At 51.7% G+C, this 20,430-nt stretch overlaps 8 protein-coding genes across 8 annotated transcripts; 3 read left to right on the forward strand and 5 right to left on the reverse strand.

The window, feature by feature from the left end:
* Positions 1-290: 290 nt before the first annotated feature.
* GT037_000347 (uncharacterized protein) lies at positions 291-2,762 on the reverse strand (the record flags this gene model as incomplete). Its single annotated transcript, XM_038925394.1, has 4 exons — positions 291-1,503; positions 1,556-1,750; positions 1,950-2,672; positions 2,728-2,762. The coding sequence occupies 4 exons, from the start codon at positions 2,760-2,762 to the stop codon at positions 291-293; spliced, it is 2,166 nt and encodes a 721-aa protein (XP_038791250.1).
* Positions 2,763-3,303: 541 nt separating this feature from the next.
* Positions 3,304-5,499, reverse strand: GT037_000348 (high affinity glucose transporter; the record flags this gene model as incomplete). Its single annotated transcript, XM_038925395.1, has 5 exons — positions 3,304-4,018; positions 4,074-4,495; positions 4,545-4,973; positions 5,030-5,158; positions 5,293-5,499. 5 exons carry the CDS (start codon positions 5,497-5,499, stop codon positions 3,304-3,306), a joined length of 1,902 nt encoding a protein of 633 aa, XP_038791251.1.
* Positions 5,500-9,015: 3,516 nt separating this feature from the next.
* Positions 9,016-9,595, reverse strand: GT037_000349 (uncharacterized protein; the record flags this gene model as incomplete). The annotated part of the gene is made up of 2 exons (XM_038925396.1): positions 9,016-9,378; positions 9,437-9,595. 2 exons carry the CDS (start codon positions 9,593-9,595, stop codon positions 9,016-9,018), a joined length of 522 nt encoding a protein of 173 aa, XP_038791252.1.
* Positions 9,596-10,636: 1,041 nt separating this feature from the next.
* GT037_000350 (uncharacterized protein) lies at positions 10,637-11,470 on the reverse strand (the record flags this gene model as incomplete). The annotated part of the gene is made up of 1 exon (XM_038925397.1): positions 10,637-11,470. One exon carries the CDS (start codon positions 11,468-11,470, stop codon positions 10,637-10,639), a length of 834 nt encoding a protein of 277 aa, XP_038791253.1.
* Positions 11,471-11,816: 346 nt separating this feature from the next.
* On the forward strand, positions 11,817-13,510 carry GT037_000351 (mitochondrial outer membrane protein; the record flags this gene model as incomplete). Its single annotated transcript, XM_038925398.1, has 4 exons — positions 11,817-11,840; positions 11,895-12,011; positions 12,060-12,246; positions 12,303-13,510. 4 exons carry the CDS (start codon positions 11,817-11,819, stop codon positions 13,508-13,510), a joined length of 1,536 nt encoding a protein of 511 aa, XP_038791254.1.
* A 109-nt stretch (positions 13,511-13,619) lies between these two features.
* On the reverse strand, positions 13,620-15,153 carry GT037_000352 (glucooligosaccharide oxidase; the record flags this gene model as incomplete). The annotated part of the gene is made up of 2 exons (XM_038925399.1): positions 13,620-14,634; positions 14,687-15,153. 2 exons carry the CDS (start codon positions 15,151-15,153, stop codon positions 13,620-13,622), a joined length of 1,482 nt encoding a protein of 493 aa, XP_038791255.1.
* A 923-nt stretch (positions 15,154-16,076) lies between these two features.
* On the forward strand, positions 16,077-17,304 carry GT037_000353 (uncharacterized protein; the record flags this gene model as incomplete). The annotated part of the gene is made up of 2 exons (XM_038925400.1): positions 16,077-16,444; positions 16,494-17,304. The coding sequence occupies 2 exons, from the start codon at positions 16,077-16,079 to the stop codon at positions 17,302-17,304; spliced, it is 1,179 nt and encodes a 392-aa protein (XP_038791256.1).
* A 2,392-nt stretch (positions 17,305-19,696) lies between these two features.
* GT037_000354 (uncharacterized protein) lies at positions 19,697-20,384 on the forward strand (the record flags this gene model as incomplete). Its single annotated transcript, XM_038925401.1, has 2 exons — positions 19,697-20,017; positions 20,076-20,384. Coding segments are annotated over 2 exons (630 nt in total), but the record flags the coding sequence as incomplete, so codon positions are not given.
* Between the last annotated feature and the right edge of the window lie 46 nt (positions 20,385-20,430).

The following is a 20,430-nucleotide window of genomic DNA, read 5'->3' on the forward strand; positions in this document are numbered from 1 at the left end:
AGTGCCTACTAGTGTTCGAGGGGTAAAGATATGTCCATGAGAGTGCCGATGCTGTAATACCATCATGAGATGTGTAATAGTCATGACTACACGACGTAAATTCTCGACGATCAGCGTACTTCACATATAACGAAGTAAATTTTCTCTATTGTTGCGCCAGCCTTTCCTGATTCGAGATCATAATATTCCTGCGGCGTCAGGTCTTCCCATACATCCAACCCCGATTTTAGACCCTTAGATATTCTCAAAGCTTCCAGAAAGGACATGCCGACGTGGAATGTCAAACCATCTCAGCCGCCGCCCTCTTTCTTATCTGTCAGAACATCCATCTCACCTTTCTTCTCCTGCTTGACAACCACTTCTTTCTCCGCTTGTCCACTGTCTCGACCATGCTCCTTCCTAAAATCACTATCCGCCACTCCACCCTTGACCATACCGCTCTGCCCAGTCGGTAGTGGTGTTGCAAAATATGCGTTGGCAGGCATCAACTGCACACCACCCTGAAGTCCATAGATAAATTCATTCCTCAAATCAGTATGCTCTTCAAAAAGCCTATCCCAAGCAACCTTCAGAGGCGCCGAAAAGTTTGGTGATACTGATAAAGACCGGACGACAACGGCGTTGGGGTTCGAGGGGTGATGGCGTGACCAGTGCGTTACCAGGACGTCTAGGAGGAGTTTGCGGAGAGGGGAGGGGGCGAGGACATTCTTTGCCGTAGCTGATGGAGTTAGTCCGGATGAAGAATTTGATGGTGAAGAGGTAATCGTCGGTGACGGTGAGGTTTCTTTCCAAACGTAGTCCATGAGTGAGGGCGTGAGAGCAAAGTAGACTCCAATAGCTGCGTAGATTCGGGATATAGCGTGGTTCATGAAGGGAAGAGCGCCGAGACGTTGCCCTAGGAGCCATGCGTGTACAGAGGGAGGGATGAACTCGATCAGTTTCATGTCTTGCGGGGATGGAGGCGGTGGCATGAAAGTAGGTATGTGACTTAGTGGAGGAGTGGCCTGGATATGTCCATTGCTGTTGACAGGTGAGATATTCGAAGACGGTTGACGGAGTGCTGTAGCAGTTCCCGGGCCTGGATTGGTCGGTTTTGGGACAGCTGTCAATGAGCGATTGTGGTAGTGGGTCGTTGGTGTTCTTGCGTCGACATTCGGTGGGTATGAGTCTTTGTAGATGAACTTTAGGAAGAGACCGAAGATTGCAGGATCCACATCTGTTAGCCTGAGAACACGCTCCTCGTCGACCTTATCGTCTTTAACACTCTTTTCCCTAGTAGGGTTCTCATCTTTGTTCTTGTCCTTAGTCTCTACCACAACCTTTGCTTCGACCTCCTCGCCCTCTCTGAAAGGAGACAGTTTGCGCTTTTTGCTAGCCGTGGTTAAGCCCGCGATTTCCTTACCGAGATAGAAAGAGTGAACGCATAGTAGGGCGACGGGCAGGGTATATGTGCAGTACAAAGAGGGTTGGCCGACAATTACAGTGACTGATTTGCCCTGTATCCTAGATCCTAGAATTAGATCAGTCACTTGAGGCTAGAGCATGAGATATTTACATGTTCAAGAACATGTCCGAGTGAGACATTGATGGTGGCGGAGCCGTGCCGTGCGCTGCTGGCAGTGGCGCAAGTTGCTGCTGCGTGATGCTACTCATCTTGGAAATTGTGGGTTGTTGAGTTGATAAGACATAACAAGAGTCGTGATCGTCAAAGAACTTCATGCAAATGGTGAGTTTGTCACAAGCTACCAAGCTAAGACAACGCTAGTACGCGGCTGGTGAGGGTGAGAGACACCTTTACTTCGAACGCATCCTCAAGGCGGAAGAAGAACAAAAGGCAAACTAGCAAAAACACGCATATAAGTACTTGCTTCAAAGGCGCATGTTTTCATGAGCTCTGGTATCCGTCGTGAGCTATGTAAGATATTTCCAGCTATAATATGGCTTCTCACTGTCTTTTTGCATCTGGCTCGTCGTGGGCTGTCTTCTCGGTCTCTTCCAAGTAATCATCGATGTCTAACTTTGCATTCTCAGCACCAAGACGGTGCAGCAGACTGTTTCCGAAGTCCGGGATATCCCTGAATAACTCGGTCCGTGTCGACTGTACATACCATTTGCAGTGCTGCTTCCAGTTCAAAGATACATAGTCTAGTACCCAACGACGAAGTGCAGACTTATTGGCAGTGTGTTTCCAGATGTACTCAATTTCCTGGAGCTCGACAGGTAGTTCTGATGCTACATGTACGTCGTAAAGATCTCGCATAGCGGCGTTCTTGAAGTCCGCGACTAGGAGTCGATCGCCAAGTATCCAAAGACGAAAGCTGCCGTGTATGTAATCCCACTCCGGCTTATCATCTGGTAAGGTCGCGAAATATAGCCAATACACAAAGGCTTCGAAGACTTCTGGCCGACAGTCATGTAGCGTGATCTTGTTCTTGATTCCTTCTTTGAACGGTCCATTGCAGGCAGCTCGAAAGAACCCAGAGTGATGGCTTAGAAGGGCTTTAGGGATGACCCAGTTCTTTGTATGCACTCCATGGCTAACAACGACTTCCATACCAGGTCCTTGGATGCTGTATACCATTAGTGGGTCGACGTCGAATTTTTGAAGGTGCCTCACAGTGACATCAGAGTTTCTCGGTGCTTCATTCTCGCCATTACGCGGCTTCCGTAGGCTACAGCTTCTCAGTCAGTACGTATCTTATCAATTAGAGTGAACGATTCACCTACACATTACGTAGCAAAGTTGCGCTCCACAACTGCATGTGCTTGCGGATAGTGTCTCGGAGTGTAGCAGGTCAGCAATGCTACAAGGGATTGGCAAGGGAAGGCGCTGATGGATCAGCGATGGTAGTATTACGTGAAGAATTTATATCGGCTAGCCGTGGTTTTGACAGTTCGTGAAAACCCTATTGAGGTGAGAGAGCGATGGTCCGGGCTCTTGCCTTTCTCAGTTCTGTCAACAATGCCATAGTAATGGTGTAATCGCTCTAACATCAACATTTGAAACTCTGAAATGGCTGCGCGACAAGAGTACCTACAAACGAGTAAAAACAACTGTGGAGATGAGTATAACAGTGAATGTATTAATGGACTACGCTACGTGGCTGTCCGTGTAAGATGTTGTAAAGTCGCTCAAGCGTATTCATAGACCACGTCGCTAACCATCCGTAGTTGTGTGAATACGCACATGCCCTTCATTTAAACCGCGAAATGCCTATCTAGTTTCTGAAATCTAGATCAGAGCAGCAAAAACCACCAGTCGTCGTGACATACGACTCATGTCTCGAGACAGCTGCTCAAAGCCTAGGCCTTAGGCTCGACATTGACGTCCTCGACACCGTGACGGGCAACCTTCATATTACCGGCTTCAATATCGCGAGTAACACGGTCAAGACGAGACTCAACCTTGCCTGCCTTCCAAGCAGGGAGACCAGAGTCGAAAACGTCGTCCATCTCCTCAAGAGTCTTGCCCTTGGTCTCTGGAGCGGTCAGGAACATGTGAATGAAGGCAACGGCGTTGAAGGTACCGAAGATCATGTACATCTTCCAGTTAATGGACCATAGAAGAGGAGGGACAGCGAAAGCAAGAATGCAGTTCCAGGTCCAGTTGGCGGCAGTAGCGAGGGAGACAGCCTTCGCACGAACCTTGGCGGGGAAGATCTCAGACGGGTAAGTCCATGAAGTGGGACCCCAGGTAGTTGCGAATGTGGCGACGAAGAGGTATGAGCAAGCTACAATGCCCTTGGAGACGGCGCTGTGTTCCCGAGGAACAACCCATGAGATATCACGGTCAGTAGTGTCTGGGTTAGGGTTGCCGTAAGAAGCTTGCAGGGCACCAGTGGTGTAGAGCCAGACAGCCATCATGAACGATCCACAGAGCAAAGCTGGGCGACGACCAAACTTGTCAAGGTAGAGGATAGCTGGCAGGGTCATGGCGACGTTAATGATGTACTGGATCGAGGCGGTGAGGAGTTCGTCGGCGATACCAGCTCCACGCATGATGAAGACAATGTAGTACCTTCGAGTTTGTCAGTATGTACCGTATGAATAATTGGTGCAAAGGGCTAACATACATCATGATGTTCATACCGCAAAGTTGAGACCACATTTGGATGGACATGCCGAGGATGACACGCTTGACAATGCGGGGCTTGACCAGGGCAGCGAAGCTAGTCTCGGCGACTTCACGCTCGAAGGCGAGGGCCTCTTCAATTTCCTTGTATTCGGCGAGGACCTTGGGGTGATTGACATTACCGTCACCGTGGAGGTTGGCAAGAACTTGGAGAGCCTCCTCCCACCGGTCCTTGGAAGCGAGCCATCGAGGAGAGCGAGGGAAGAAAAAGAAGCCGACGAAGAGAATAGCACCGGGAACAGCCTGAATGCCCCATGGGATCCTGAAAGCCGAAGTGCTCTGGTTGGGGTTGTTGACTCCACCATCGACGAAAGAGCAGCCGTACTGGATGAAGTATTGGATCAGGATACCCCAAGTGATGGCCTATACGGAGTTAATGTACATCTTATAGACGTCTTCAGTGTCTACGTACCCATTGTTGCAGTGAGACCACACGTCCTCGAATCTCCTTAGGAGCGATTTCTGCTTGGTAGACAGGAACGATGGCCGAGCAGATACCAATAGCGTAACCGCCAACAGCACGGCCGACACAGAGAAGAGCAACGCCGTTGGCGGCGGCTTGGAAAATTGCGCCAATGATCCAGATGAGCGCGGCGATCTGAACAGCGTTCCTACGCGACAGGCGATCGGCAAGGAAGGACGAGGACAGGGCACCGACAAGAGAACCCGCTGGCATCGACGCCGTAATACCACCTTGGCGAGTACCGCTGGGATTACCGAAGTAGTTCTTGTAAGCTGGGGTACCCAATGCGCCCGACATCGACGAGATATCGAAACCAAAGAGGATACCACCAAGAGCGGCAAAGCCGCAAATGGCGTAGACGTTGTAGATCTGTGGAAACTATAGAGGCACGGTCAGTGGGCGTACTTAGAAGCCATCGGAGCTTGCAAACTTACCTTCATCTTGCCAAGTGGTCGTGACCAGTATGGATTGACAAAGTTATGGGTCAAATTAGAGGAGAGGAGAATCAAGAGGAGACAGGGTGTTGGTTTTATAATTCCAAGAGCACAAACGGGCGCGTGATCCTGATCGAGTGTAGTCTGTGCAGGATGACTAGGTTTTGATATTCACTGTTGCGCTCTCTGCCGCCCGCTGGTAGCCTTAGCGACGACAGGCCGGGTTCTCTGCATGTGAGAGCATTGTGACCCCGCAAACGAACGTTGTTCAGGGCGTGTGCAGATCCTACAGGAAACCGGTAAGATATCCTGGGGTAGTGCTTGGTTGGCCGGCCCCTAGGATGGTGTGCATAACGACGTCCAATAGGAATAGATATCGAGACGGCATTGCTGTCCAGCACACTGGCACCGTGTACTCCGGTCTCATAGGGTTGCACCAGCGAAGCTTCGAAGGAGTGATGGACAGTCATGTTGTGAAACAAAACCCGCTCTGATAGGTGTACCACGCCGCGGGCGCAGAAACAGGGACACGAGCTTCGGTATCGCCAATTTCATTGTCACTTACCATGTTAGGGATTGAAAAAATCCGCAGACCATGAGCTCTGGCATCGAACCACTCCCAGCGCCATGTCTTCGGTTAGGCTATGTCCAAAGGTTCGAAACTATACGCGCCACACGCATTTTTCGTGATTGCCATGGACATCAAATGTAAAGATAGTCCGAAGCACGCATCCTACGCTGGGCTCCAAGTCTGGGCGGAGGCGCGGCATTGCATGATCATTTCATGACCCAAGTGAAAGTGGCATCCTGGAGACGTAATAGCCAGGTTATGGTCGGGTGTCCAAAATATTTGCTGAGCTATCCTTGTGTTGGTTTCCCACAATCTTGACAATAACCGTGACTACAGAACGTGTTTGGTATACTGAAATTCTTCAGATGAGACGGTGTGAGAGGATGGAGGGTCGCGATTGACCTAGGGGGCGGGAGCCGCCAAGTGTGCAGCGGCAGCGCCAACCCGTTGCAACCCCAACCCTCGGCTGGCTTTGTTCCGCACTAGAACAGCCAACAACAGCTAGCACACTGACAAGGGCATGCAGGATGGCTGAGGCGTATTTCGGTAGCGATTATCCACAGGAACAGAGCGCGTCGAGTACTGCTTCCAGCGATACAGCCGACAAGGTCTTCCGCAAACCAGCCATGGATGCAAGTCGCTGACAGGCGTGCGTGGCATCTCGGTTCCATGGGTAGATGGTGGCGACACCAACATCGACTTCAGAGAGCTTGTGTTCCAGGATGCGGGGTTCGGTAAGGATTGGTGGAGGTTTACCTGCATCTCCAGGGTTTCCAAGTGTCTCCGAGATCTAGCGCAGATGATCATGGACGACTTGAACCTGCGAGACCGAGACCGAAAGCGGTGTCTAAAGAGCGGCATTTTCTACACACGGTGATGAGATCCAGCAATCAGAATTTGGTTTCTTTACTTCTCAGCCGTTGCAAGACGTACGACACGCCATCGCTGCACGAGCATGCTTTTTTCGGAAGCAGTTTGCGTCCGTGAGATCTTAGCACCTCTTGTATATGTCCGGGCGTTCTCCCAACGTTACTACTCTTCCTGACATCTGACAGGCTGCCGGTTCGGCCAGATAGAGTCGCGATTTATACTGTTTGGTTCTGAAAAGCTTCTCACTTCTCAGCCCACGCCGCAAGACCCTATAAGGCGAGTAAGAGTCGGGGAGTCACGGAGCCAGAGATGACTAGGCGAATGGTATATACAGGTCGCGGAGTGCAACTGGCGGTCGACGGTTCACTGGTGTCTTAGCTGGGTCGTAGAGGTTTGCTACGAACTGCACAACCTGTGCTACTGTTTAGTACATTGACGCAGTGCGATGATAAGCTCACCTTCACCGGTTATCATAGCGTGGGTTGCGAATGCATTTGCCAGTAGCTGAGAGGTCCGGATATAGGTGAAGAGAGGAGAAGAAGGCAAATTGGACTTCGGTCGTCTGTTCGGGAGACTCGGAAAGTAGATCACAGCAGCGGATAGCACAGCATACGGCCAACGTTCACTGACAGGAAGCATAATTTCACGCTGGAAACCTGAGCGCAGGCTCTTGTTATAATTTGCATATGGGACGGCATGGGCTGGTGATGCGTCACATCCTATGGGATATCTCGCAAAACCTCGCCCGATTCGGCATAGGCATATATCATTCAGCTGTTCTTGGGCTCAACGGGCCTCCAAGCACAGAAAAGTAGGTTGTTTAATTCATCATCCGGCTGATGCGAATCATTCATGTCACAAAGAAGATATGTTGTTCCTGGCGCTGCTCATTGGAAAGATTCCGGATCCGTAGGACATGCGATACAGGCCAAGTCAGGAACATGCACGCTGCGCTGTTGTAGCTGTCTGTTCGTACATCACATGCGAAATCTCCACACGAATCTGGACTGTATGTCTACCCCTTTGGTCAGTTCTCGATATCCTGATAGCATCCTCCAACTTCCGCCTTCTTCGGTTACTTATGCTTCCGCGTCGTCGGTTTTACAAATCCAGAATCTTGCTCCGAATGCATCCCTTAGGTTTGCATATTCGCCTTCTACTGTCTCCACGCTCATCTCTCGAAAAAGCAACTAGACCACCTCTCAGCTGCCAACCTTGAGCTTTTGGTTTCTCATTCGCTGCGCGTTGACTGCAAGCGAACCAGTAGCACCGCACTACCGCCCACCACCTCCCAATCGCAACGCGCATCACAGCATTGCATACTTATAGCTTCATCACAGACCAACATCATCTTGGAACACGATGTCCTCGGGTCGCACCGCACCCAAGTTTCATCGTCATCTTCCCAGTTGGGCCTTGACCACCGGGCTGGTGGAGATGCTGAAGTGATACTCGTGCATCAGACCGCGTGGGCGGACCTGCTGACGCGTGCAGCTGCCCTCGCTATATACACGACAAGATATGATATATATCTCCAAGTACCCATGAGTATGTATTGCGCATCATCTTCACGATAACAGCAATTCCCCTATGAGCATCAGACCGCCCATCCGACGTTGAACCGCCACCTTTCCCATCGTCTTCTTGGGCTTACTGTGGCAAGCCGCGCAAATCTGTCAGCACTTGCATGACGGACCGCAGCTCGTGCTAGGCTCACCAATCGCCACGACATTTTGTATCACTGGTTGTCTACACCGGCACACTGCAGCCACCCTGCGTCCGAAATTCCAGCCTGTTGGTGGTCCGTAGAGGCAAACAACAAATCTGCATCGCGCACTTCTGTATCAGGAAGTAGACGCGGGGTTCTCAGCCGGTATCGTCGTAACCAGGATCTCCGAGTAAGGACTTGCATGGGCGGTGAACAACACCGTACATTGGTCTGCAAAGATTGAAGAAACAGAAGGCAAAAGCTTCGTTGCAGAAGTCCATTTGACATATCATACGAACATAATGATCCATGAGCAACGTATCGTCTAGAACACCACGAGATACTTTTCCCTTGGCATCTTTACGGTCTTCTTCGCCTCCTTTTCCATTGTCAATACCAACACATCAACATACCTTACAAGCCGAATACACTCCTGGTGTAGGAGCCCTAGAGCCACCATGCCGCATCACATCACCAACTGCGTGTTTGCTCGGACAAGTCTGACAACTTGCGACGTCTTTGTCATGGCGTTAGCACACTTGGGTCCTGGAGCGGCGCTGTCACCAGAGGAATTTATAGCGGCTGCAAGTCCATGGTTCCTCGACGCCGAGACAGTTTGGTGGCGCAAGTTTCTGAACGGCACAGGATGAGAATGACATTGTCGCCTTATGATCAGAATACACACTACCAAAGAGCAAGACTGGCAGCAAGACTTCAAAAGAACGGCCATGGGTGGTTGGGACATTCAAAGGAACGATCAGCGACTGATATATGCCACAACGTCTCTTAATATTCGGATTCGATTGGGAACTTTTTCTCTCCAGGGCATGACCAAGTCTAGTAGGGTGCCTTCAATACAGCATGCACATACGTCTTGGTACAATCAGTCGCATTGCTCCTCCAGCTCAACACCTCCTGATCCAGGTCACCTTCGCAGATCGTCCAACCCTCTCTTTGGCCGTCCACAGTCAGCAAGTATCCCTCGTCCAAGGCAATATTTCCCGCTGGCTGCATTGAAGCAAGGAACTGTAGCTCCGATCCACTCGTCACAACGGTACTGTTGAACTGTTTGTACTCGGTGGTGCTAAAGGGTGCTAGGGCGATGGTGGATAGTGTCCCGTCTGCCAGGGTAAAGTTGGGGAGGGAGCCATAACCGGGACCTGTCAGGCGGAGAAGAAGGGCGGGTTGGTGGAACGGGTCCTGGATGGTTGTTAGATAAAAAGATGCTGTGGTTCACGGGTTTGGCATAAGGGCTTACGAATAGTGAAGTGGCGGAGACGGCTTTGAGTTCAGAAGTGTTCGCACTTGCATCTATTTGCGATGTGGTGACGAGCAGGAAGTTGGTGAGATTTGTAGGCAGCGCTGTGCATAGAGATGCGCCTGTGATGGCGAAAGAAACGAGAGATGAGAATCGCATTTTCGACGTTTGGTTGTGAGGTCAGCTGGGCGGATAGATGAATCTTTGGTAAAGCAGAACAAAGAAGGCACCACAATAACAGGCGACAAAGTCAAGGGCGTGAACGATGAGTTTCGAAACAAAATCCAGCAGCGTCCCGCCCAGGCTACTATATACCTGCAACGAAGCCCTGCATACCCACGATGTTGGGACCGGTGCGCACAACGATGATCCAAGTCCCACCAAGAATGCCATCATAATAGGCCATGCGATTAAGCAGCACGCGTGAGAGTAGCCTAACGTGCCTACTACTTCGTTCTAAAACACGTTCAGCCACCCAATTGCGCGCCCGACCCTGCCGATCGCCCATATCACCCCTGCATACAGGCCGATGATCAGTTATCGACCGTCGGACGAACAGGACTAGGATAACGTGAAACCTAGGATACACAGCTCACAACCGTTCTCCATCTGCCTGGTCAGTCAAGTCGTACGAGGGATAGTTATTCGAGCCACGGTGCCCTCCTATATCGCAAGTAAGAGCAAACAATACGGTTTGTCCATGCTGGGACCAGGCACGTTGTCTGGGTTTAGAGTCGGAGGCTGGTGGCTGAAAGTCAATTGTGGGGGTCTCCACTGCGTCATCGCTGGATACCGTACTTAGCCTAGTTTTACCGTGGGCCCACTTCATTGGTGGCGAAGCCTCAAGGCTTAATTATGGTGATCAAGTGCGCTTGTGTTGATGAGTACTATAGACGTAGTCGGTACCATATCTTGGGTTGAATATAGGCTAGGATGGACCAAGAAACAACGCCCCTTACCAGAGGCAGGGCGACGTATGAGTCGAAGGATGAATCAAAGGAGAGCAAGTGAGGGATGTAGCATGCACGTATTGTGTTTAATTTGCTACAACTAATAATTATACAGAGTGCTCGACTGAAAGTTGGGTATGCCGAGCGCCCGCCAACGCCATAGTAAATGCCTGTTTGAACGAATCGTGACTTGTGTCTCCCACTGATGCACACTGTCCTAGCATCCTTATACATGTCTCAACCCCTCCGTCTAAGTAGAAGTTGCGATTGCACCGTCTCCTAGTACCCTCGCGACTAGAATATAGAGCATGACAGCTCCGAGAACGACCCTCCACTTGTTGCGACTCAACCATCCTTGTTGTGCGTCTCGTGCTATCTGCGCCGCATCTTGGACGACGGTCGCGCTTGTTCCGGGGCGTCGTCGCAGTCCGGAGACATCTGGTGAGCAAACGGGCTGCTGTGAGGGGGTAGATGCAGGTCGCGGCAGACCGGTGAGGGGGTCGATACGGTTGTCCTTCATCCACTTGAGGTTCTCCTCGTCGACATCCGGCCATTCATGCCTGAACTTTGCACCGCCATCTCCAGCCCGGATGTTGCCGTTCTGGCGGCCACCAGCGTTATCCGAGCCAGTCGCTTTGCTGCCGCCGCCTGTGCTGTTCCACCATCGGGTGCGCTGGGCGAAGAGTTTCCGCTCTGCCTCTGATGCGCGGACGCTGCCAGTTGTGATCTCGTCGCTCGTCATGAAACTCAGCAGGCCTGTCAGAATCGTGCTGACCTCCCAGGCGGGGTTGAAGCTCTTGGGATGGAAGTCGGATATGCTCAGACACAGTCGGCTGCTGGGCTGGAAGCGGCCAGATGGAGTGTGCATGCGGATGGCGGGCGGGGCAAAGGGGTAGTCGGGGGGAAAGTTGAGCGTGCCCCAATACTGACCGCCATGGTAGGGCGTGTCTGGCGGGCCGGTGATGATGTAGTGCCATTCGAGGATGTTCCTATCCGAAGGGTGGGCAGTAATGTAGGGTGGCGGTGATTTGGAGATGGAAGCGTACTCCCTTGTGAGGCGCTTGGTGGCTGCCGGTGTCGCCATGTTGTGTGGTTGTGTGTGGGTAAGAAGAGGTGATGGTAGGTAGACGTGTTCTCGGGCGGAGACAGTTGACGTCGACTATCGGATGCGCTGTGAGTTGGCGGCCAGGGAAGAGCGCAGGGAGTGTCGAGGGAATGTTTGAATTTACCCCTCAGTCTGTGAAGAACAAAGCGACGACAAAGGCAGGCGCAATAGGTGAATTTGAATTTGGGTGAAAGGGAGTTTGTATCGCACCCAGATCGGAACCACAGTTGGAGAGCAGCGCACGTGCATCCGCCGCCCGCGACGATTCCGAGTTCAAGGTTTCTGAGCCACGCCAAGCATCACGCACGAAGACACCAACAGCCCAATGGCGTCGCCGCATGAAGACGATGTAAGCACTTCTGTTGCGTCCTGGGGGGTGATGCATCGCTAATTGGCCCACAAGGTCTTCGAAAGGCTCAAGAACAAGACGGATCTGAAGGAGCAGAAGCGTCAACAGGATGAGCTCAATGCGCGGCTGTACGCACAGCAGCAGAGGTCGCAGGAGCGCCTCGGAGAGCTGGTATGCATCCTGCGTGTGCAGTTGGGCCTGCTGCTAAGCCCGTGCTAGATTGAAGACAACTCCTCCCTGCCCGTGACCATATCGTCGGTCCGCATCCTCCACGCCAACCGCACACGAAGAAGCTTCCTCGAGCGAGTCGTCAACCCCCTCTTGAGCGCAAACCGGGAAGAGCCATACACGCTCCAAGATGCGATAAAGGAAGTTGGGGAAGCTACCGAAAAGCTCAACCGTTTTGGTACGTTGACACGCGACTGAAGAGGGGCTCGCTCGCATTTGTCTAACACCGACTAGGTATCTTCAAGTCGCCAATATCAGTCTATCTCGACCGCCCGAACCAGGCCATCGCCTCTTCTTCCCCTACCGATGTCGACGTCTACATTTCGGCCGTCGAGCGCGGCAACTACACCATCAAGACTGGAACCGAAGCTGGAGCCTCTGAGGCCGATGCCTACGTCCACGCCGAACTTCGGAATCTGTTTGGTGGAGCAGAGACGCTGAACGCACACGGATCGCTCGGTACGCGAACACGATCAGCCTACTCGCTTGCCTTCGACAGTCCCATCCTCAGCAACCCCAACCTCAAGTTCCAGGTCAACGGCTTCGCGAGTTCAACGCTGAAGAGCTGGGCAAGCCACGAGGAAGTTCTCAAGGGTGGCAACTCCAAGCTGCTATGGAGGATGAAGAATGGCGCCACACACGAGTTCGCTTACTCGGGCATCTGGCGACAGGTTACCAGTCTGGCTGAGAACGCATCGCCCTCTGTCCGCGCAGACGCTGGTGACACTTTCAAGTCCAGCATCTCGCATACCTGGATCAACGACAAGCGCGACTACCCGCTTCTCCCCAACAGCGGCTACTTCTTCAAGACTGTGTCCGAACTCGCAGGTTGGGGCCCATTGAAAGGCGACACAGCATTCTGGAAATCAGAGGCAGAGTCGCAAGTCGCCCTCCCCTTCGGCGACACAGGCATCACGCTTACCGCTGGTCTGCGAGGTGGTCTTCTGTACCCCATGACACTGGCCGGAGGAAGCCAACCCCAGGCTTCGCGCATCAACGACCGCTTCCAGCTCGGTGGTCCCAACAACGTCCGCGGTTTCCGCATCGCTGGCCTCGGCCCTCGTGACGGTGCCGATGCGCTCGGTGGTGACATCTACGCTGCTGGTGGCGCGTCGCTCCTTCTCCCCATCCCACGCGTCGGCAAGGAGACACCTCTCCGTCTCCAAGCCTTCATCAACGGTGGCCGCCTCCTTGCCCTCAAGAACCCCAACTCCAAGAAGGAGGACGCATCTTTCAGCAGCTCAAGCCATGTAACAGGCGCCATCCAAAAGTCCTTCTCTAGCCTCACTTCCGAACTCCCCAGCTGTGCAGCCGGTCTAGGACTCGTCTACGCACACCCCGTTGCGAGGTTCGAAATCAACTTTTCTCTCCCACTAGTCATGAGGGCCAAGGAGGAAGGCAGGAAAGGATTGAGCTTTGGTGTTGGCATCGAGTTCTTGTAAACGCCAGAACCAGGTGTGTAAACGTGTATTTGTAGGCCCTATAGACTTCTTCTCGAGCAAGCAGATCCACTTTGTTTCCATTCATCATCAAACATCTAACAGCTAGCTTCTAACTTCCGACCAATTGCGGTCCCTCAAATACCTTGTTCGGATCATAAGCTCCCTTGATCCCCGTCAGCCTCTCATAATGCTCCCCCCAGTACCGTGAATGCGCCTCGGTGTTTGTGAGATTTGTATCAGCGTAGTTGATGTACATGCCAAACTTCTCCCCTTCACTAGCCTTCTCGATCGCCTCGACCCAGCCATTCAAAAAGTCCATCATCTCCGGCTTGTACGTCGCGCTATCCGGCCAGATGCGGTCGTTGAATTGCATCTTAAACACGGTTTTGCGATGCGAGTACGATGTCGAATCAGCTGGTACCGAGGAGATGGCTGACCCTTCTCCGCCGTGCATGTCGATGAGCAAGTACCAGGTGCGGTTGCGAATATTACGTGCGGTTGTGAAATAGTAGTCTGCTAGCGCCGTCATCGCAGCGGGAGATAGTTCCTCGGGCATGAGTGACTTGGCGTAAAAGTTCTCGTGGTAGTCGTAGATTTCTGGTTGGGGCAATGGGCCGTTGGAGAAGGATGTTAGGGTGTCGATCCATCCTTTTGCTGACACCGTGCCTGCACCACGCCCGGAAAGCGGAATGTTGAGCTTAGTGAGCAGTGGGTTCATGATGGCGTCGAAAGACGTGCGATTTCCGTAGTATACACCCGTCAACTGGTTGGGGAGAAACATGCGCATGTTGAGCTCGGCGGGTTGGCTGTGCATGGTGAAATCCTGGAGGACGGTGAGGATATTGGCTAGTTGGGAGGTGTTACTTGGAGAGAGGCTGTAGGAGAAGATGAGATTGCTCTCTGGGGCGTTGAAGGTCTTGAATTTGAAATCGGTGACGATGCCGAAGGCGGCGCCGGCACCTCGTAGGGCCCAGAAGAGGTCGGGGTTAGATGATGGAGAGGCAGTTACTACACTGCTGTTGGAGAGGACCACAGTTGCTGAGACGAGCTGGTCGAGGGTCAAGCCGTGCAGGCGCGATGACAGACCATAGCCACCGTGAAGTGTTAGGCCTCCTACGCCGACGCTGAAAGTTGTCAGTCTACCACACTATCGTCATAAAGGATATGAGGGCCTACCCAGGACATGTACCATGACTGATAGCTTGCTTGCCTTGGGCGTACAGTGCTAGAGCAATGTTTCCCAGTCTACCACCAGCTCCTACAACAGCTGTGTGTGCCTCTTGATCAACCGTTACGCTGTTGAAGCGTCGCATATCGACTATCAGATGACCATTTTCTCCTCCAAGACCATGTGCTCCGTAGCTGTGGCCTCCACATTTTGCAGTGACTTTGACGCTGCTGGCGACACCGCAAGACACAGCGTCCTGGACTTGCTTGACGGTTTGCGGTACAGCATAGGAGGCGGGTACGAAGGGTAAACGAAGGTTGAAAGGCTTCACGGCTTGAGTATAATTCTTGGTACCTGCGGCATATACAGGAACCTGACGAGACTCAAGACATTCGCTCAATGTCGCATTTGCGGCAGTAGTACAGGAAAAGAGAGTAGCAGCGGCAAAGAGCCATGTGTAGTAGTGCGTCATCATCTTGGAGATAAAAAGATGGCTTGGCTGCCTAGGACAAATTCATCCACCAACATACTCGCGCTACTTAAGCATTGCTTGAATCCTAGAGGTGGATTGTGGTGATGATGAGAGAACATATTGGCCCAATACACTACGGCTGAAGAGAAAGAAGAACATGAGACCAGGAGTTATCACTGCGATGAAAGGACTGGACCTGCCCAGCGAAAACCTTGTACTTCTGTTGAATCCTTCATTGGCATCGTGGAGATGCCGTGCTCCTGTCGATGCTTGTAATAACAGATCTTGCCTGTATCCCAAAAAGGACTATGAGCTACGGCAAATGTAAGGAACCGTGGCTTCAGTTTTATTTCGCTCTTGGCAAACATTGGTCGCAGAAAGATTAAGACATGCCTCCTCGTCTATATCCAGGCACGTGTGCTGCTGCGACGTAGCCGCGTTCATGTACCGGCGCATGTCAGCGGCGTGGCAGTTACGTTCCCGGTAGACGGCAGGCCAAGAGATCTTAACATGTGTGTGTGCGAGATGAAAGACCGAAATGCAAGGCCTCTGTAATTTCTCCATGTTGATCAAGCTGGGGTCGGCAACCGGGTGAAACGTCATACCCCTGCTCGAAACATGGCTCCATATTGCGATATATTGTCCGACGTGTACCCTTTAACCGGCTTGGAAAAACATACACACCGAGGCTGAAAAGCCAGCCTGCACTTTCAGCGAAACGCATAATGAGGGCGGTTGTTTAGTCCAAGAGGGTGTAGTCAGGTGTTTCATCGTGGTAGCCTCCGAAATGTAGATCGCGTGCGCGTGACACTAAGGCAAAATAGTGGAAATGTCCATGAGCACGAGATGAACGTACAAAACGATGCCACGTCCTTGTATTTGAGGTGTACCAACAGAACAATCCTGACTCGTCACCCAGACCCGCCATGCTCACTTCACATTCTCTCCTTCTACCGCTTTTCGGTAGTGCCGCGAGTGCGGCGAACCTGTGGGCAACTCACTACTCGGGCACGATCAACTACCTGTCGTTCGAAAATAATGCCCTGACCCTAAGCAAATCGAGCCCCACAGGCAACAATTTGCCTAGTTGGATTACGTACGACAATGCTGGGAAAGCGCTGTACATTCCGGACGAGGTCTTCTACGGGGCGAGTGGAGGAAACTTGGTCTCTTTCGCTGTTGGTAACAACGGCACCGTGACTGCAGGAGGGAAGGGTTCTACACCTCTGGGTGTTGTTGCGACAGCACTATATGGCGGTGCAGATGGAAAGAGCTTCATCGCAAACGCTCATTAGTAAGTCAGCATCTTCCGGTAGACACCATTGGTGCTAACTGATCGACAGCCAATCTTCGCAATTGACAACCTTCAAATTGCCGTTGACCGGAGGACAGCCACTCCAAACAATCAAGTATACCGGAAAAGGCGTGAACCCTTCTCGACAAGAAGCTCCCCACCCGCATCATGCCTTTGTAGACCCATCTGGCGACTTCTTGGTAGTCCCTGACCTTGGAACTGATCAGATCCGAATCCACAAGATCGACCAGACCTCCGGAAAGCTTACAGAGTGCGCTTCTGCGAAGCCGCCTCCTGGCACAGGACCACGACATGGTGCCTTCTGGACACCATCTGGAGCTAACTCGCGCGTTCGTCGAGCAGCCGAAGGCACCACTCTCTTCATCGCCAATGAGCTTTCCAACAGCGTGTCATCGTGGGCGGTATCATACCCCTCATCAGGAGACTGCATGTCTCTGACTCTGAAGCAAACCCTGACGCCATACCAAGGCAACGCCACCGCCGTTCGTGGTACCAAGGTTGGTGAGGTCAAGGTCAAGGGTAACTTCGTCTACATCACAAACCGAAACGACAAGAAGTTCAACGGTAACGACTCGCTTACCCAATACACCATCTCCCCCAACGGATCCCTCACATGGACAGCCAACACGTCTTCTTATGGCACGTACCCGCGTACTTTTGACATCAACAAGGCTGGTGATTTCGTGGCCATTGGCGATCAGACCACTTCGAACGTAGCTATCGTACCAAGAGACCCAAAGACTGGTAAATTGGGAGAGCGCGTTGCGGATCTTCGAATTGGCACTGTAGGAGTTCCGGAGAACGAGGACGGTCTCAGCGCGGTTGTCTGGGCCGAATAAGCGCCCGCCTGCTGTTTATTAGAATTCGCTGTAGATAAAATTGATTAGGGTTTCTGAGGTTGCGCATACGCACGAACCACTGATGTCGCTATTTGAGAGTGTTGAACACCTTTGATGCCGAGTTTGAAGAGCACGTCAGGTGCGTGCCGCGCCAAGACACTAAATTCGCGCTCCTCGTCCTACGCGTCAAGACTCACATGACGACTCTTCGTGCATGATACAGACATCTAATGCGAAAGTTGTGGTTATCCGCGAGCTGGGGCAGAAGGAAGCGGCAGAGTGAACATATTTCCTCTCATCAAGACAATTAACAACTAGTTTGCAATATACTAAAAGATTTCTGTTATACTGCATCGCGATCAGCTGCTGGCGCCATTTCTCCAGCCAAATCTGCATCCTGCTTCTGGTACTTCTGTGGCAGCGGCCTTGACGAGATCAATGCACCAACACCGCCCTCTCTCGCCCGTCTAACCATCGAGAAGCAACTCGGCAGGCTTATACAAATCGACGCAACGCTCATCTCAACATGAAGCCAGATGAGGACATCAACAAAGTACCCTATCGCATTCATTAGTCTTTCTCTCTTCTTTTCAAGCCAAGAACAGTACTTACACGTCAAATCATTCTCCAACCCCCGCTCAATCCTCGCAATGGTAATCAGCCTCCCCACGCTCAGAAAAATGACACTATACCCTAGCACAAAAGTGCCTAGCAGCATTACTTTTCTCTGCATGCTCAAATGTAGTTTCCAGATTATCGGCAGCGGCATAATTAATGCAATTAAATCCAGCACTACACTGGGCACCACAGATCCAAGTTGAATGTTGAGTGTTGGCATGCACTTCGCTCCCTCTATTCCCTTATCCCAAAAAGCAGAGACGGGTGTACATTCGAATGCGGCCGCTAGATTGAGACCCACAAGCCAGATGATATTAAGTAACGTGTTGGCATGAACTTGGTACCTGAAATTCGGGCATGCGATGCTAAAGAGGCGGTGGTAGAAGAGTCCGACGCTGATACGGATCAATGCCATGGCGGCGGTGTAGGTTAAGTATCCGGCATATAGGACTTGCAAGCTGAAGGTCATATTGGCGGGAGGCACGGAGGTTATGTGAAAGCCGAAACCGTGGTGGAGGAGGAGGCCTGTTTGGACGGAGATTGCTAGGACGAATGGCTGGGTGACTTAGCGCGCAAGGAAGAAGTGAAGGAGAGGTTGGAGGAATACCCATGCTGCTGCTGCCGTCCAGTCGTCGCTCCGGAATCCGCTGGCGTGGAGGGAGCGCGACCAGAAGCGTAGGAGGAGGACTAGAAACGTGGTGCAGGCTGAGACTACTGAGAGGATGTATACTGCTTGTCCTTTGTGCTCAGGATACATCACGATTACGCCAGATTGGCTGGCGTTATGATGCGTTATCAGAACCATGCTGATATATCTAGCTGCAATGGGAGTCGCGAAGTGTGATGCGAAGGTCTTCGGGCGCCGGAGGCCTGTGTGAACGATGGCGCTATCATGTTGGGGTGTTTGCACCTAGATGTATATACATGCGGTTGGAGGCCGTACGTTACACGTCTACCCTATGCGGCTGGAGTTTGGCTTTTGGGGGCTACTTACACGCACGGTCATTGGTGCACTGCTATCACGATACAGTCAGCCTTGCATAGAGTAGGCGCTGTCGCCCTACCACTCGGCTATATCATTGGCTACTCACGAGCCTGGAAATCGTAGATCTATCGCCATTTCAACTAATGAGAGTTGGCCCAGGATTAGCCCATACCTGCTACAACCACAGGCGAGAGAAAGCTACACAACACAACAGCCTGCGAAGCCCTTTTGATAACGCGGGGCGACTGCTGCTAATGGTGTATAAATACAGTCTTCGAACGGATGCAGATAACGTTGAACAAGTCTCCATCGCCGATACGTTCTCATCGTCCTGACTAGTAACCTTCAAGCTCACAGTGGCTTTCAAAGTTCTTTGGAACATCTGACCTCACAGTCAACAGCCATCTTGACAGTCCTCTGTTTCCCAATCTTCGCGTACGCCAATGCATTCGGTATAGCATCCTCCCACTCAAATGAAAGATGAGAAGCGAACGACCGTTATAGTGTCATGGCCCTGTTATTGATGCGTAGTCTATATGGCATCTGTTGATATCAAGCATGTTTTCGGACTGATTATAAGAGTGAATGGGATTGTGCCAAGGTTTGTCATCTAGTCGCAAAGGTTCTGATGCTGCGCAAGATGATGAGCGACAGCTGATTTGAGGTGCCGCCTGTACGATGATGGTAAGTCATCCCTAGAAACTCTGTGAACTCTCACGTGCTGTAGCAAGCACAGTGTCGATATCATTCGACTGACAGCAAGCAAATGAAGTGTCTCATGCATATAGGTACGTCCAGTTCTTGAACAGACTTCCAACCATTAATCCAAGTACGATGGACAAGACTTACCCAATCCAATTTACTGACAGTGTCGCTGCGCTCCCTCCGACTGCCCCACGCAATCATGCTCATATGATCAACTTGGCTATCAAGAAAATTCCCAAGAATATTATGCTACAAGACGCTGTCGTCACATTACTCCATCAAACGTCGTCCATGGCCCTCGATATGTTCCTCGCTAATACAAAAGCATTTCATGTGGGATACATACCCAAGAGCAATAATAGTGATGACTGTCTCGTCATCATGAGAAGAGGTGACAAGGTACTAGTAAGTCACGTCCAATCAAGAGGCGTATAAACATATGTCATTGACATAACGCGTTCAGGTTGGCCAGTATTCCAAGCACAAGACCTCACCCTCACCAGCACTTGGGTTCCAAAATCTTATACGCTACTCCATCGCCTCAGATGGCGCCTGGACAATCACAGACGCTACGTACAACGATTACTTTCGTCCAAGCTGGGAAGACGTTTGGGCGGGAAGAACAGTTGACATTGGCCCTAGAGATATCAACGGCAAGACTACAGATGAGGATCTGTTTATGAGGGATCTTTTGGCTTTGCAGGCTGCGCACCACATCTTGTCGCGCAAGTTCTGGGACGATAAGACATTCATCTACTCGGCCGTGTTTTAGGTGATCTTTGAACTTGGCCATCTTGCTGTAGCTATCGGATGTTTTG

Source organism: Alternaria burnsii (assembly GCF_013036055.1).
Source record: "Alternaria burnsii strain CBS107.38 chromosome Unknown 705, whole genome shotgun sequence".
NCBI lineage: Eukaryota > Fungi > Ascomycota > Dothideomycetes > Pleosporales > Pleosporaceae > Alternaria > Alternaria burnsii.